Source organism: Mauremys reevesii, linkage group 1, assembly GCF_016161935.1.
Source record: "Mauremys reevesii isolate NIE-2019 linkage group 1, ASM1616193v1, whole genome shotgun sequence".
Classification (NCBI taxonomy): Eukaryota; Metazoa; Chordata; order Testudines; family Geoemydidae; genus Mauremys; species Mauremys reevesii.
In genome coordinates, this window is record NC_052623.1 from 55,744,835 (window position 1) to 55,763,370 (window position 18,536).

Below are 18,536 nucleotides of genomic sequence, written 5' to 3' on the forward strand. Positions count from 1 at the left end.
GGGGATTATATAACCAAAGCAAATGTATGCCTCAGCAAAAGGGGTCAATACAATAGATTTGGATATTACTGAAGAAATCAACAGCCTACTAAAAGTGTTTTATATAAATAAATAAAATACACCTACAGATGACTCTGACTAACAACAAACAAAACTAGGGATGCAATTCCCCCCAGCCCAGCTGACCTGCACAAATCCTTATTAATTTAAGCCCCACATTAAAGGTTTGATACATAGAGCCCTTTGTGGGGACCCCCATACAGTGGTGAATTTTACCCTAAGGGCAGATGTATAATAAAGAATATCACTATGAAGTTAAATTGAGAACTAAATACAGTATTTTAGCTATCCCTTTACATAAATTACAGTATACACATATATTGGCACCATAAAACAGATTTTTTTTAAAGGGGTTAAGATATACTTATTGTACATTTTTAGTGCTGAACAATATGTTCCAGCATTTGGGGAGCATATGCTTTGTAAATTATAAATTTAGAACAGCTTTAGCTAATAAGCTTTATATCAATATTACCTGGCATTGTATAAGTAAAAAAGGAGATTCCTGAAAGTAAAATTTTAACGACAATCTCATGCCAAACTTGTATTACATTTGTTTTAAATGCAGGCACATCAGTTAAAGGTTTTGCTTTGGGTTTTATTTATTCTTTTTATTAAGTTGTGCAATATGCATAGTATATAAAAGTTTTTTGATATTTAAATCAGCACTTGCCAGCCTGCCTTAAAACTTACACATGCACTACAAATGTTTGTAGTCCCCCAGTTTTAGGAAAGTTACTGAAAGAAGTTAGTTAATTAAGCCACTTTCTGGATTTTATAACAATATTTTTATAATACTGCTAGTTTAGAGGCAGAGCTCAAGAATTAACCACACCATGGTGTGGTATCCATTCAGACAGTTGCTCTCATAAAATGTACTTCTTTAAATTCTAACACATTACCAAATTCAGTGAGTTTGTTTTCCTTTTGTTTTATTTCTATAATGTTTGTCAATGGAAAGATTCACTTCACCAATGCCTTTTTCATTACTAAATTGTCAAATTGCTGTAAACAATCTATTTTCAGACCAACTGGGACAAATAAAAATATTTTAAAAATTAAAAGAAGAAGGGGATAGGGGAACCATCGTTTCTATCTTTTAAGCTTTGAAAGCCTTACAAAGAGGAACTGAGCAGTACTTCTTATGGACAAGCGTGCTGGCAATCCATTTGAAAAGAACACAGTTTGAACTAGGCTGTTCAGAACATACCTGCATTTCATATGAGCAATGGGTACAGAGTATGTGATGTTTTACTTGTGGGAGAGTTACTGTGGCATTATTGCTTGAAAATGAAAATAAAAAATGCTGACTGTATGTTAGCTGATGGCATAGAAAGTTGAAAATCTAAGAAAAGCATGAGGGACAATTTTGTTTCTGTGTTGAGGTAGTTTTTATTTAAAAAAAAAAGAAGGGAGAGAGGCACAGCTTGAAATGTTAAATACTTAGTAACTTCTGAGAAAGTATCCATTTTGCTGCACAAACAGTTCACACCTGTGAGCCAGATTGTGCCTGTTGAGCTGAGTTTATTTCATGCTGATTTAACTCACCATTGGAGGGGCCGAGCTGAGGAACATGAAAGTGGAAACAGTACGAGACAGTGTACATGTGCAGTCACACCATCTGCAATTTATGGAAGCTGGGAACAAACACTGAGTAATCTGATATGGGAATGGTTATGTTCAATGTGTCACTGATTTTTTGGTGACTTTATCTGGAGAATTAACATTACCATGAGTAATAAAAAAAAAAGCTTTAAAGCACAGGCAGATGTATTAAAAATAAGGAAAGGATGTGAATGTGGATAAAACAGATAGTTACTGTTTAATGGTACTAGCATAAATAATCTGATAATATTCTGAATATCTTGTGTGTGTGTGTGCGTGTGTCAGAGAGAGAGAGACACACACACACACGTTCATCTTGGAGGAAAAATACAAATTTGTGTGAGGCATACTATACTGCATGTGCCTGTAACACTCAGCTGACTTGGCTGAGATGGTCTCACAAGCTCCATTACTTTCAGACAATATCTAGATTGTAACTATAGTATGCAGCACAACTAAATCTCTACCCGATTTAATCTCTGCTTGGAGAGATGCAGCTAGCAAATTGTGTGTAGTGTGGTATGCAACCCTCGTGCATAACTGCATCTGAAATGGTTACACTAATTTCAACTACACGGGCAACACTTTACAGTAAGTAGCGAGCCCTTGCTGTCTTTTGGTGTCATCTTCTGAATATAGACTGTTTTGTGGGAACTTTTAAAAATGTTATTGCTATGTATTTCAGATGCTTACTGTTATGACAGAAACTCCAGCTGCTGTGCTGTTGGGTTTAGGCCCTGTATTGAAATGCTTCTTTATCTTCCCAGCTACTGAAAGCTGATGCTCATTCTCTGGAAGGCCATCATCCTGGAAAAAAAATATAGAGAAAATGCAAAATAAGGGAGAATGCTCTTTTTGCAGGATTGTGAGGTGATCTTGGAGGAACCTGTGGATGTAAAAAGTTTAATAAAAAAAGCTTTTCGTGAGATTCGTTTAATTCAATGTCATCTTCTCCATGAATCTACCCAAGGTATTTGTAAGGAAACTTGTTATCATGGAACTGCCCCATTTCTCTTCTCAGCTTTAGCTAATAGCTCTCTTTCAAACTTTTATAAACATTTACATTTCTTAACTGCCATCTTATGGTAATTTGTTAGGTCCATAAAATGTCACAATAAGTGAATCTCAGATTGATCCCTTGTTCTGTTAATACATTTCAATCAATTAAAAGTGAAGACAACAATACTAGTTAAAAGGTCATTAGAGTTAAAAAGAGAAGCCCAGTTTCTCTGATATGCAGCAAGGAAATTGTTCTTGTGAGAGAATAAGTGTGCTCCAAGGTCCTCCCAAAAGCCTTGTGGAGTTCCATTTTCAGAGACGTGAGATTTGGTTGAATAAAATGTTATGCTTTAACCAAGGGAAAAAGTGCTCAAACAACATGCAGGCTGTCACGGAGTCTGGTCTATGCCCCAGCAATCAGTCTCTCTGGAGCGACCCCTTAGTGGGCAGGCCCCAAGGACACACATAGTTCCAACAGGGGCAGGCCTGTGGCCTCCAAGACTGGGCCTTCAGCATCAACAATCCCTGTCTGTCTCCATGGCTCTCTGCAGTGAATCCTGCCAAGCCAGAGGCTGGCACTGTGCCCCTCAGGGCGCAATGTTACAGTGACACAGGAAGCCTTTTCAAAGCAAGTCACCTGGCACACACAATCTTATAGTGCTTAGGTTAGCACAGAGAGACAGAAATTATGCTATAGTACATGCCAAGCCAATACCATGATGAGCCAGCCAAGCTGAAATGATCTCTATCTCTGGCTCTCACCCCCATCCATCTTTTGTCTCCCTAGGTCCGGGCTCCTGAGTCCTTCTAAAAAGGGCTGCCCTTCTTCCAGTCACCTGACACCTTGTTCTCCAGCTCAGTTCACAAGTCCTGCCTGCTGGGGTGTGCCGCTGTCAGGTGTTGATGTTTCAGAGGTATCTCTTCCTAGATGCTAAGTTGATTTGTGTTCTATTTGAGACAGTTATTTAATGAATCAGCCCCCAGGCAGCCAGGTGACACCCATACCTCCTGCACTCTTTTAGCAGGTGTCAAACTTCTTTTTTTTACAGTGCAAAGTAGAGAGGAAAACTGAGGCACACATAGGATTAATAAACATATTCCAGAAAATTCTCACTCCATCAAATCAGGGATGCATTTTTAAGGTTCACAGGGCTTGATCCAAGCATGACCAGTGGTATTCACTAAATACTAACCTGGGAGGAGACTCCTTATAAAGTCTAGGAGATTGCCCTGGCTAGTTCCAATGACTCCTGACACAGCTATGGAATAATCCCATCAAATGGATAGATGCCTGATTGATGGCTTCTCTTACAATCACTGATTATGATATTATCACATTTAGCCTATGGCTAAATGAAGCCACAATCCACAGAAAGCTCCAACCTTCCCTCAGGGAGGTCAAGACCTCAATGGGAGCCTACAGTTCTTCCCATGCACTACACAATATCTTCCTATGCAGCTGTGGGGGATGCAGAGGTAAAGAAACATGGGCTCTAGCCAGGAAAAACAGATAATGTTTGAATTAGTTGTGGCCTTGTCTTCACTAAAAAGGCATGTTCTTAACTTGAGTTAAAATCCTAGTGAAGACAAGGAAGTTTGTTTTCACAAAAGTTAGCAGTTCAAGTTAAAGACCAAATTAAGAACACAACTTTTTTAAGGTAGTGAAGATCAGTCCTTTGTAACTGACCCAAAGGGTGGGGCCAGATAGACCTTTTTAAGAGCAATGCCAAGAACAGCTACTTTGGCAAAGCCTGCCCACTATCGGATTATGCAGTGTAGCAGAGAACAGTAACCTCGGATCATATCAAATGACTGGCCCGCAGAACTACTGCTTTGCATTAGAGCCCTGCACAGGACTAGTTTTTAATTCTGCTCCCGCTATTATGGCAGCAGGTCCTGTAGGACCCATGGGATCCCTATCCCGCTGCAGGGCTCTACACTAGTCCCATTCAGAGCTCTACTTTGCATCTCTAGTTATCAACAATTGAATCAGAGACTTAAACTAAGCATTTTAGCACCAAAAGTACAACATATGGAAGTAACAGTTCAAGATCAGAACATAAAATGAGTGTGAACATTCATTTTTCTGTCTTTGTAACAATTCTGAGAGCACTTAGTACGTTACACAGTTGCTGCAGTAAATCATGGGCTTTGTAAGCATATGGGAAGAAGGTTAGTTTGAGTTTGTAGATTGTGGCACTGGTTTTTAAAAAAATCCTCACTCACCTCTTAACAAAATGCACTAGCTGGCAAAATATGGTCAAATGCAGAGCTTTAAAAAATATAGTACTTGGTTATTGTCTAGCAGAAGGGAGGCCTGGCTCAGTGGTATATGACCTCTAAAATAACCTGTATTCCTCTGACCCGACCTTTCCCAGAAGAAAACCAGTCTATAAAACAAACTCTTTCCTCTTTTTTATAGGGAAAAAACCCCCAAAACTTACATCTCATTTTTCAAAGGTCTGAGGCACAAGAATCACCAAGTCCTGATGACTATTGTAATACTTTCTATCCGGGAAACTTACAGCCATAGCTCCAGAGATGATATTCCAGATCCACATAACACAGGATACATTTTTTGAACTACAATGTGCTCAAGCTGTGGCAAAGTTATAAAATGTTAATTAATCTGTCATTGCAACACTTTCTAACTACTTTTGCTGCTATCTGATGTTTACTTTACAAATATACTGGTAGTCAGGCTCCAAACTGGAATCACTTCATCCAACATTAAAAAAGACACACATCTAGGGTGAAACATGGCAGCTGTTTAATATCAAACAGCAATGCTACACCACATTTTATGGCAGGAAGTGAAGAAGAATATCATACCCACAAGAAAGTGCAGGAGGAATTGGACGTAGGCTAAATGCTCCAAATAGGAATTTGGTCAAGACACTGTAAATGTTAACCTCCCAAAGACAGTTTTCACTAATGAGTGTTCCAGTCTATGCATTATCATTAGATATACACACTTCTTCTCTCAAGTGGTCTGGACCTTGGTACTGCATCTCATCTATAGTACTAGGGACAAAACTGTCAAGAGTGACTGGTGATTTTGGATATTCACCTCGAAACACCTTAAAGGGGCCTGAGTTTCCTAAAACGCTGACACCCATTCTCTCAAAAATAGGCCCCTTTATAATGTCTCAAAAGTTGGGCACTCCGTAAGTGAAGCACCTAAAATCTCGTCACTCTTCAAGACCTCAGTTTAGGATTTACAACATACTACTTCAGTGTGCAATTGTTTACTGTCATCCCTATCTAATTTGAATGTTCCAGCACACACTGTTAGTTACTGCTCAGACAGAGTACCTGCTTTGTTTTGTTTTAAAATAAGAAAAAAGAGCCAGACAGAGGTTGCTGGTGACATTCCTGTATATAATAATTATCATGAACACTGCGTACATATTTGCATTGTGCTACACAACAGGACCCAAAGAAAAAGAAATTGTGCTAAAAATCTTAAGCAAAGCCCAGGACTGCCGGACTCCTACTGCCCTGAAGCACTCAGATCCATTTCACAAGATGATCACAAGAGGTTTCCTTTCCAGTGCTAATTGTGCCATAGGAAGAGGTCATTATATAAATAACAGAAGAAAATTAGACCAAATAAAAGCCCTGGAAAAGCCTGTTTACGCTGTTTCCTTTAAGGTTTCCAATGAGATATGGGCAGTGCCCCTATGGCGTGACCAAAAATATTGCAGCTGCCAAATAAGAAATGTCTTTTTAAATTAACCTCCTTATGAATGCTCAGTTTATTATTATTATTCACTGATGGTTACTTATTTATTTCACATACAGGCAGCCAGGGCCAGTGTATCTAGGGAAATGTTTTAAAGCTACAGGTTTCCTAATCCTTTTTAGGTTGCCGTGTACAAAAAATAATCCACTTTTGGGTAATCATTATAACAGGGAAGGGTTTACAAAATGTAATCCATCCTTTTCACCATTAAAACTTATTGAATTATAGTAAGTTAAACATTTTTATTACTCAGAAGTCAAGAACTGTACCATAACTTGCCATTGATACACTATGGATTATATAATATTTCCAGTGTTTAAAATGCTAGCTCCCAAGCCTCTAGCCTCTTTTATAATTCCTGAGTTTTGCAATGAATATGAGCAGGCAAAGGAAACAGTAAGAGTCCCAATAGGGGAAGTATAAAACAGTGGATTTGTTTCTAGCTCTAAGAGTTCTGTATATGAGAGACAACTCAAAATAAACTAAATTGAGGGCGCAGAGAACTGCTGTTAAATTGCATTCAGAATCCAGGATCTCCATCTGTCTCAATGGCAACTAGCCAAAGTCTTTTCAGGTTTTGTTTATTAAATTGAAAACAGCTGGGATATTATTGACATAGGAACTGTTTTACTGGTCTGATTCTGACCATTACACGTTTTGTTGTTTCTAAGAGACTCCAGCTATTTTCATTGTTAAAATTTAAACTGAAATGAAGGTTGGCTCCTATTGAAACTGTCATACTAAATTCCAGCAATGTCATCAACTTACAAAGTAATCATTTAGTAAACAGTAATAAAAAAGCTGCACTTGGAAGTACAATAGTTATTTACAGCCAACAAATACTTTTTACATAGAATAACTAGGCAGAATGTCAAAATGAAATTTCATGAAAATTATCATGACAAATTATTTCTATTTTCCAACCAGCACTATTATCCACCATTTTAGTGCTATTTCACTAGTCTCAAAACAATAAATAAGTCCAAAATATCATAGAGCATTTGGTACTAAGGAGACGAATTTAAACAGATTTATTAGAAAAGTGAAGTGTTATTCCACATATTAGACTTCTAGAAAGGAGCAGAATATTTTATGAAGATCAGCTAAAATAAAAATTTTCACTTGTAGATCTCCAGTGCCATTATAAATATGAGTAAGCATTATTATCCCAATTTTAAATATGAAGAAACTGAGGTAAAGAGAAAGTGACTGGTTCAAGGTGATGACAGAGCTAGGAACGGAAAATGAGTCCCCTGACTCCCAGTACAATGTTCTCTCTATTGGTTCACACTGCCGCTGTAGAAAAACAAGTTTTCCCTTCTGATTTCTCTCTCACACATATACTTTGGGCCCCAGTTCAGGAAAGCATCCCCATTCTGGACAGCATCTAACCATGTATTTCACTTTAGGCATAAGTCTCATTTAGTTCAGTGGACCTTAAATTTGTGCCTCAAATTCAGCACATACTTATGTGATAGCCAAACTAGAGGTGGACTCAGGCATGTGCTGAGGAACTTTCCTGATCTGATCTCCAGAAAACTTATCTAGCAAATACTTACATTAGTCCAAGAAAAAGGTATTTCTAGCCTGATTAGCTCTGAATGGTGGCTAATATGTAGCTGAAGATGAGTTACTGACCTCTGAATGTGGAATGCTATAAAGGAATGATTAGGGAGACAAAAATCCCCATAGAACTGGGATAGAATACTTCCTCTAGTACAAACAAGAGTGCTATATATTTTCACTGTCATATGCTTGCAGAATATTAACAATAGCATGACTTTCAACACTAAAACACTGATCCCCAAACTTTTCAGGGTCCTGGAGGGTGCGGGGGGACACAAACACTGAGACTGGGAGCAGGGCTGGGAGCAAGGTCGGGGCTGTGGCCAGGGGCCAAAGCTGGGGGAAGAGCCAGAACCAGGACTGGGTGCAGAGCCATGGCTGGGCTGTGGACAGATGCCAGGGGCTAGGGCCAGAGCAGAGCTGGAAGCGTGCCCCCCTAGGTGGGCACCACCCACAGTTTGAGGAGCTTTGCACTAACGAAAGTAATACCTCTGACATTTCATGCAGCTTGCTGAAACTGTTTACTGAAATGCATCAGAGTGCAATTTACCTAAAAGGAGGGAAAAAAGCTTTCAGGTTCCAGATCCTCCAGTGGTGTTAAATCAACGGAGCTCCATTAAATTCAGTGGAGCTATACCAATTTACACCATTGAAGAAGCTGGCCATGAGGCAGTATTAGGATATAGATATTCAGGCCTGTCTGCAAAGGCCTATACTTTAAGAATTTAGGTGTATTCTTATCACTTAGCTAGTTATAGAGGTATAAAAGAAAGAATAAAAAATCACTGTCTGTGTAATAGCAACAAAGAATCCTGTGGCACCTTATAGACTAGTAGCTGCAGCATGAGCTTGCACTGACTTAGGTGCAAGTGGTCTTGGATTTGGCAAGTGGTGGCAGGTGGTGCAGCAAGCAATTATATATGCAAGCAAGAAGCAGCAGAGAGATCAGAGGCCCTGTCAGAGAGGAGGAGGAGTGGGTGTGAAAGAGGAGAAACTGGAAACCAAGGGAGAAAGTCATTGCCCTTCCTGTAATTTTCACAGTCTTTGTTTAATTTGTGATGATGGCTGATGATTGCATGAACTGCAGGCTCTCTTTTTCTCTCAGTCCTGAAGTTTTTTTTTGTTTTTGATTGCTTAATGGCCACCTTAAGATGGCCAGGTAGGCTGAAGGTGTGAGGTGGTGGTTGAAGTGTTTTTTGTTTTGTTTTTTTTCTCCTTCCAACCCCACACACAACAGCCCATCCCTCCCCCTCCCTTGAATCCTCCTTCTATCTCTCTTCTTGCTGCTTCTGCTTATATATATAAACCTGCCCCTGAAATTTCCCCATCCAATCAAAGAAGTGGGTATTCATTCACCGAAAGCTGCTGCAAAAAAACTGTTAGTCTATAAGGTGCCACAGGATTCTTTGTTGCTTTTACAGATCCAGACTAACACGGCTACCCCTCTGATACCTGTCTGTGTAATGACCTTCTCTTACTGTGACAGTCTGAGGCCTGGTTCTTCAGCTAAGCAGCAGAGGCCAGCCATAAACTGGGAAATGTATGGTCACATCCTCACATTCCAAACTAGTCACATTGAAATAAGGTGCTATTGGGTTGTTAGGAATACAATGCTGTCCTGATATTCCTATCACCTCCAGAGAAAGGGAAGAGCCTAGAACACGTAAAAGAAAATTTAGTTTGATAGTTTTCTGTCTGGTAAGAACTCACTTATCAATAGACACAGCTGGAGAACCCTTATGTCTTTATAGATGTAGTTGTGAAATCCTCATTTCTGTATTGTTCTATCACTGTAGTCTCCACTTCCCTATTGTCTGTCAGTATAATCTCTGTCTGGTTCTGTGATTGTTTCTGTCTGCTGTATAATTAATTTTGTTGGGTGTAAACCAGTTAAGGTGGTGGAATATAATTGGTTAAATAACCATGTTACAATATGTTAGGATTGGTTAGTTAAATTTCAGTAAAATTAGTTAAGGTATAGCTAAGCAAAACTCAAGTTTTACTATATAGTCTGCAGCCAATCAGGAAGTAAGGGGGGATGGGAACAGGGACTGGGGATGGGGTGGGGGAATTGGGATCATGTTTTGCTAAAGGGGGAATAGGAACAGGGGATGGGAACAGAAACAGGGACACAGGCAAGGCTCTGTGGTGTCAGAGCTGGGAAGGGGGACACTGAAGAAGGAAACTGGAATCATGCTTGCTGGAAGTTCTCCCCAATAAACATTGAATTGTTTGCGCCTTTGGACTTTGGGTATTGTTGCTCTCTGTTCATGCGAGAAGGACCAGGAAAGTGAGAGGGTGAAGGAATAAGCCCCTTAACAGGCAGCAATTCTGCTTAGTAAGTCCCACTTTTTATCTCTACCTTAGACCTCATCCTACAGTTCCCTCTCACCCCAGAGATAAATAATAATTTCAGTTCCGAACAAAAATTATTTAAAATTGGGATATAAACATTCTGTGATAAGAATATATCCTTCAAGAAGGAAACAAAATACCACCAGCAACAACAAAATCTTCTGCCTTAAAATGACCACAAAAATGCTAAATTGTCTCATTATATATTGCACTCGATGTCTATAAGCTTTACATGACAAAGGGGCTGTGCAGTTCAGAAGTATTTACAATTAAAAACTGCTTCTATCCTCCATTCTGCTGTTCAGCTACTAGAAGTACTTGAGGATCTACTTTGTAGGTACTTTACACACCATTTTCAATTAAGGAATATAGTAAACTATTTGGACACCTTCTTATTTTTTTATGTTATTTAGTCTGTATATTTGAATTACAAACATTCCTTTTTGGAACTACATTCCCTTTAAGTGTCTGAGAGATCTTTTTGGATACTAGGGGAAAGTTCTGAGTCACACAAATGTGCTAGGAAGGAATTCCACGCTGGTACTTGCAATATGCAAATTCAGATATTTTTTTCTTCTACTCATTTTGTTTTCATATATTTTCATTTTTAAACTGGAATCTGGATTCTTCCCCCACCCCCCTTTTCTTTACATTTTTATTCAAATATTTTGAAAAATATTAAATAGTGTTAAATAATTAATATTAAAAAGTGCCCCGTCCCAACATTAAAGCATAGACAGGCCCAGGCCTTCTTAATCTATATCAGATTGATCCATATGCCACCTCTTTGTTAATCAATTTTATGGTATGTCCAGAACAAATGAGCATTGATCTAAAGATAAAAATGAAAATTTCACCCGAATCAGATTAAACTGATATGACTGCACATAAACATGTTTATAGTTCAAATTTGGACGTTAATATTTGATTGTAAAGATTTTGAACTTAATGCTGAATCATCCAGCTTTAAAACATGGACTATATTTCAAGACCCCTTAACTGTGATTACAAGACTTGTGAGCCCATTTGATTTACGTGCACAAAATGTGTCACTGAACCTGCAAATTGACCTTTGGGAAACTGACAAAGTTTGCAGGTACAATTAAGGAGCTGTGTTGAAAATGTGGCCCAAGATATTGGGGGAAGGGAGTGCAGAGCATTGTGCACAAAAATATTTAATTGTATAGTAACAAAGCACTTTCACTTTCAGTGAAACCACACAGTAAGTTGGTCATTACTTGTGTCTGTTTTAGAAAATGTTGGCTCCAAAGAGGCATTTAAAGTATTTGATGGAAAACAGTTAAAAGATTACAAGACTAAAACTAGAATCTGCAGCCCTGAAATTACTTACATTAACCCACGGATGTTCGAGAACTTGCAAGGCTGAGAATCGCTGATCTACATCTACCTGAAGCATCATGGTGATAAGTTCCTGTGAAATGGAAGATAAGATCCCATTTAGAGCACATTTTTATGAAGAAAAACAAAAGATTTAATTCAGTAAAGTGATCTTCAATTGATTCTAGTAAAGCACAGTGTTCAGTGAGTGAGAGAATTATACAGGGTGGAACTATACTAAGGTTATTTAAAAAAAACTATCAACTGCTGAACTGTAAATTGAACTTCTAAATCAATAGCTAAATAATGCATTGAAAAAGCAAGAAGACCATAAGTGCTGAGTTAATTTTGTAGTCAGCGGTTTGTAGAGGAAAGAACTTCTCAAATAATGTACAAAACAGATGGGAGCATGAAATCAGGTTAGTTGCCCATTTAGAAAATAGCCAATTTTCTCTAAAGATGATGCAGACTAATCTAAAATTTGGCTCTCTCTAGCTCCCAATATCAATAGCAAAGTGGATATTTTCAAAAAAATATTTCTAACTCTTAAGACCTTTGTTTTAATGTTTCAAATTCCTCTTTACTATGTTCCCCTCAGTTTCCTACCAGCATTTAATGCATTTCTTCTCCCATCAGTGAGTGCATTCAATCTATAGAAAAGATAACAGTAATGGGATGCTAATATAGAGGGAAATCAGAAATGATAGACATCAATTATTTTCAATAATAAATGGGAGCAGAATAGAAACTAATGACGTTATGCATCAAAATGGAAAATTTTAGAACAAACTAACTAGACAGAGTAGTTAAGTATGGAACAAACTTGCCAAAGGAGCTGTGGAATTATCATTAGAGATATTGAAGACTAGAGCTGATTCTTAACAGATGAGTGATGTCTTACGCATGATGAAATCAAGCTTGCCACAATACAAAAGGAGGGATTAGAACACTCCTACTAACACTTAATGCTTTCTTTCAGCTCCAAGTACTGTATCCTGTACGTTAATTTCACTAGCTTGGAAACTAAAATCCCACCCCTCTACCCCTCCCGTATTATTTCCAAAAACATAGTACAAAACAGTGGTATAGAAGAATCAAGAGTCAGCATTTAATATTTCATTTTCAATCCTCACACCCTGGATGAAAACACTTTATTTTGTGATAAATTAGTGCTCACACTGAGAGCACTGTGTTGCATATATTCATCTTATGATTATGTGTTGGTGTTCCCAACTTAAGGTAAGAAAAGGAAAGTGTTAGGGTGCAATCTATTGGTTATACACATGCCAACCCAAATAGACGGCAAATATGAAACTACAATCAACGCCAATGTTACTGTAACTCAGAATGCCTAGGAACTCTGGAATTTGAACTCTTGGGCCAAATTCAACCCTGTTGTTCAACTGTGTTAGGGACTAATCCTGAAAGGTACTGTGCACTCACAGCTCTCTCACCTCCTCTCCAAATCAAGCTCTTCCTTATTACAGTAAAAGCTGTTTTATCCGGCATGTTGGGGGCACGGGGGTGCTGGTAAGTGAAAAATGCTGGTTAACTAAGAGGGAGGGAGTTTGGGTGCGGTAGGGGTGCGGGGCTGGAGATTAGGGCATGGGAAGGGTGTTGGGCGTGGACTCTGGGAGGGAGCTCAGGGCAGGGGGTTGGGGCACAGGAGCGGGCTCAGGGTGCCAGATCTGGGGGGGGGGGGGTTCCCCACAAGCGGCAACCTGTCTCGGCTGCCCATAGGCGGAGACACAGTAGGTGGCTCTACGCGCTGCCTCCACCCTGCCCTGAGCGCTGGATCCGTAGCTTCCAGCCAGGACAGGTCGCCACTTGTGGGAGCTGCCTGAGGTGAGTGCCCTGCAGATCTGCCACCCCGCACCCCAATCCAATTCCCTGAGCTGCCTTCCACACCCAAACTCCCTCCCAGAGCCCGTGCACCGCACCCCAACCCCCTGCCAGCCCTGCGCCAACTGGACTATAAACCGGACTTTTAATGAAGATAAAAAATGCCAGTTTATAGAGCTTTCCGGTTGGTGAAGTGCTGGATAAAACAGCTTTTACTGTACTTGAAAGTTGCTTTTAAAAAAGAGGACTAAAAAAATGAACTGCTTGTAATGGATTGATAGAACAAGTCAAAGTCTCATACTTTGGCAACATTCAGGAGTTACAAGCAATGTCGAGCCTGGTTCTTTGACAGAAAGAGATATCAGGACAATCCTTTCATGTCATTAATCATGGGACATGTTTTCCTCAGATTATTATTATTTAGTAATTATAATACAATTACCCGTGGAGGTGCCAACTGGAATCCAGCCGCCATTGTGCTAGTTGCTGTACAAACCCATAGAAAACAGGGTCACTGCCCCAAGGAGTTTTCAATCTAAGACGTTCCTATTTATGATCCAAGTTACTGGAAGTTTAAATTGTTCAATAGGTGTTGACAGGATGCTTAAAACTAGAGCTGGGCAAAATTTTTCAGACAAATAGTTTATTCTCTGAAAAATGCAGTGTCAGGTTCATCTCAACTATCTGAATTCAGATTGAATTTGGCAAATAGATTCGCCCCTCCTGCCTAAAAGGGAAAAATGTTGAACAAGTTTTTAAATATTTTATTTCAACATATTATTTCAAAATGACAGTTCATTTCAGAATTTAGCTAGATTTAATTACTAAAGAGTAAAAAATACCTGATACAATAAAATGTTTCATTTGACCGCAAACCATTTCCATTTTGGGTCGACCCGAAACAAAATAATTTTTTCTGATTTTTTTGATTTAGCCACTCAACTGAAAAATCATTTTCTCATTCGGCTTTACATAACAGTGCATAAGACACAAATACTAACAAAGTGCTGCCCAAGTCAGCTTACAGTCTAAGGGCAGGTCTACACTAAGGGCGGGGGTCGAACTAGGGTACGCAAGTTCAGCTACGTGAATAGCGTAGCTGAATTCGAAGTACCCTAGTTCGAACTACTCACCCGTCCAGACGCCGCGGAATCGAAGTCCGCGGCTCCAAGGTCGACTCCGCCACTGCCTTTTGCAGTGGTGGAGTACCGGAGTCGACCGCGGCGCTTCCGGAGTTCGAACTATCGCGTCCAGATTAGACGCGATAGTTCGAACTCCGAGAAGTCAAACTCACCGCGTCGACCCGGCTGGTAAGTGTAGACTAGCCCTAAGACACAGACGATAATCAGATAATAATGTAGTAGATGACACATATGTACTTCAGGGGAGTCTAGACCTAAAGCTTCTCAAACATAGGGACACAAAAGAACAGTAGTTTTACACTCTCTTTGCACACACAACATATGTACAGGGCACCTTTGATAAAACAGAAGAGAACCAACTTTGTAAATCTACCTTTGCAGAATCCGAAACATTATCCCAGTATGGAGATGGGAAATCCACCTGGCCCATCAAAATCTGATCAAAAAGCACTTCCTGGTCATCTCCACATCTGTAAAGCAAACAAACATAAAAGAAAACATAAAATTTATTTCCAGAGGTTGTTTTTATAAACTTTTAAAAAGCAAGTAAAATGCTTTTAACTGTAGATCACTAAATTTGCCTTTTGGAACCAGTTCATCTCCCCATGCCACATGGCCACCATTGTGGACTGTGAGGACACTTGAGATGGAGCGACAAGTGAGAAGGGGTGGGGGCGGGGAAGAGTGAACTTGTAGGGCAGCCTCTGTTATCTCCCTCCACCTTTGGAATACACTTCCCTCTTTGTTTCTGAGCTTGCCTACCTTTAAGGCAAGGTCCAGCCCTTCTTCTTTGCTTTAATGGAGAGGGGAGATTTGTGAGGGGGGCTGGAAGTTTGCTTGCGGGTGTAAATCTCTGTGGAAGACTTAAATTTTGTTTACTGTGTTGGGGAGTAACTGGGGGGATCTGCTGATTTCATCATATATTTTAAATGGTTGTCAAGGGCACCCAGAGCCTGGAATGGGTGTATTTGTTTTGCAAGGTAGATTACATCAAAATAAATAAAATGAGAAGAGACTGGGGTTTTTACAGTAACACAATGGAGATTTATGAAGTTTGTATAAATTAACAGGTAGAGAATGGAAAAAAATAACCCAACTTTGCAAGCAAACATTTTTTTTTCCCCCAGCAGACCTCTTAGTGCAGGATAGGCACATGGACCATTCACAGCATAGAGGTGCATTGTTAAGAGTTGGATAAAAGATCATAGCTCATACCCACGGAATGGAGGAAAGCCACACAACAGGATGTAAGTAATCACACCAGCTGCCCAGATGTCTACCTTCAGGCCATATCTAAAAGTGTTAGAAGTATTATAATTAGAGATACCAAGCCTGTATGAACTACAGTACACAACTGAAAGAAAACTATGTCAGTGCACAAATTCTTATGAAATGGTCTGAGCTGAATTTTATCTATACTGTACACCAATTTCTGCTTTCAAATCCAAGGCAGGTGTTTACAGTTTAAAGCTACATTGGATTAGAATGTCTGAACATAGATGATAAAGTGTACCGGTTTCTTGGATGCAGGGCCAGCTCCAGGCACCAGCCGAGCAAGCTTGTGCTTGGGGTGGCAGATTCTAAGGGGCGGCATTCCCTCAAATCCCTTTTTTTTTTTTTTTGCTTCGCTGCCCTGCAGGTTTGTTGTTTTTTGTGTTTTTTTCGCTTAGGGCAGCAAAAAAGCGAGAGCCGGCCCTGCTTGGATGACAGTAGGGCTTGTTTGATCTCTCCTGACAGGCAGCCTGCACAGGTGCCATGGGTCACTCGCCCCAGGGGGTGTTTACTGTCCTTTTCCTTAGGATCTATCGTGTAGAGCAGAGGACAAAGGAAGATCACAGAAAACAACAGTTAGCAGTCACTGAGGGCAGTTTTTTGTTACTTTTACCCCAGGGTTAAAGGAAACGGTTAGTTACTGCCTCAGTGCTAATTTGAGGACTCTCTACGTTGAAGTTAAAAACTGCCATGGTAACCCCTAATAAAAGGTAGAAAAAAAAGCCTAAAAGTAAAAGAGTTATAACTGATATATTGGCGAGAACATATTCCACCTTGCACACTTATATGAGCCTTTACTGCAAAAAGTTTACCCAGCTTCTGCAATGATTTCTGGAGCTACATATGTAGGGGTCCCACAGACTGTGTAAAGAGGTCCATCCACTATTGTTGCCAGCCCAAAGTCTCCCAGCTTCAGAGACTTGCTTCCATCTTGGTGTTCATAAACCTAAACCAGAAATAAAATCCAAAGGATCAGCAAGATTCTATGTAAATGGACTCATGAACAATTTGCTAACTTCCTGACATACTCCTTTCAGTTGAGTATGCTTTCAGATTCTCTCCTTCACTTCCCAAAATACAGATAAGTGCACGTTTAAAAAAAAAATCCGTGATTAGGAGGGTTTGAATAATATATAGTCTCTCTTCTAAAAAAATAAACATACCCAGTGTAACTGGCTAAGTATGCTGGATCCTCTTTTAGTGGCTGATCATCAAAGAGCACAAAATCTTTCTCTTGTTAAAAGCTAAAGTACAGTAGCATAGTTTCAGAGGGGTAGCCGTGTTAGTCTGGATCTGTAAAAGCAGCAAAGAGTCTTGTGGCACCTTTATAGACTAACAGACGTTTTGGAGCATGAGCTTTCATGGGTGAATACCCAAAACGCTCATGCTCCAAAATGTCTGTTAGTCTATAAAGGTGCCATAAGACTCTTAGGGCAGGTCTACACTAAGGGCGGGGTTCGAACTAGGGTACGCAAGTTCAGCTACGTGAATAGCATAGTTGAATTCGAAGTACCCTAGTTCGAACTACTCACCCGTCCAGACGCCGCGGAATCGAAGTCCGCGGCTCCAAGGTCGACTCCGCCACCGCCTTTTGCAGTGGTGGAGTACCGGAGTCGACCGCGGCGCTTCCGGAGTTCGAACTATCGCGTCCAGATTAGACGCGATAGTTCGAACTCCAAGAAGTCGAATTCACCATGTCGACCCGGCTGATAAGTGTAGACTAGCCCTTAGTAGCATAATAGAGGCCTGTGCTTTTGCTGTTGAAGTTCCTGGGTTAAATCCCCATTGAGTCTGACAACCATGGTAGCGTATTAAAATTAATACACAAAAGAGAGGCTTGTACAGGGATTTGAACTTCTGAGCTAAAGGAGTAACTCCATTAGTTGACAGCAGTAGTAGGCTTTTATTCTCTCAGTGGACGAGCCACTAGAGAGGTCACAACACACTCAGCTATTATGTAACTTCACTAAGCACTTATGCTCACTTTTGAGAGCCCGCAAAACACTAAAGGTGGAATTTTCAAAAGTGCATCAGTGTTAGTACAACTCTTCTTCCATTGAAGTCAATGGTGTAACTCTCACTGACTTCAATGGAAGCAGAGTTAGGCCAATACTGAGTGCTCTTGAAAATCCTTCCCTAAATTATGATCTCTTCAGCAGTGAAAAGCTACTTGCAATTTTTTTTGTTTTCTTTTTAATCAGTGCAAGAGGAGATTTTACATTCTAGAAGCAGTCAGTACATAAAGATAGCAGCCACACTAGGAAAATTTCATTTCCATTGCTTCCCCAATGCCTAAACACTGACAAATATTCAAATATCAAAACAAATAGTCAAAATAAAATAATTAAATTTATCAAAATAAAATGTTAATCAGAGAATCATCCCTTAAGGCAGTAGTTGATTGGGGCTCTCTCTTCCAGTTTTTATGTTGATTTATGGTAAAATTTAGTGCAGTTTAATCTAACAACATTTTAAAAAAATGTGTTCAGTCTACAAGCGTAATCTCATGTACACCACCATCTTGAACAGCCACTGCCTCATTGAATTACGAATTCTGCAAAAGAAACTTCTGAGATTTCCCTTAAGAAATGGGCAGTAAACTCAACAGAGAC

The 18,536-nt window shown here is 39.7% G+C and overlaps 1 protein-coding gene across 5 annotated transcripts in view; it reads right to left on the reverse strand.

Annotated features, from left to right (window-relative positions):
* DCLK1 (doublecortin like kinase 1) overlaps positions 1-18,536 on the reverse strand; it is a 347,909-nt gene that overhangs the window by 17,382 nt on the left and 311,991 nt on the right. For all 5 annotated transcript variants that reach the window (XM_039547139.1, XM_039547110.1, XM_039547101.1 and 2 more), the window contains 5 exons: positions 16,737-16,870; positions 15,868-15,945; positions 15,026-15,122; positions 11,682-11,762; positions 2,359-2,472 (listed from right to left, as the gene is read on the reverse strand). In XM_039547139.1, the coding sequence (XP_039403073.1) occupies positions 2,359-2,472; positions 11,682-11,762; positions 15,026-15,122; positions 15,868-15,945; positions 16,737-16,870 (504 nt within the window). The remainder of the gene's footprint in view (positions 1-2,358; positions 2,473-11,681; positions 11,763-15,025; positions 15,123-15,867; positions 15,946-16,736; positions 16,871-18,536) is intronic.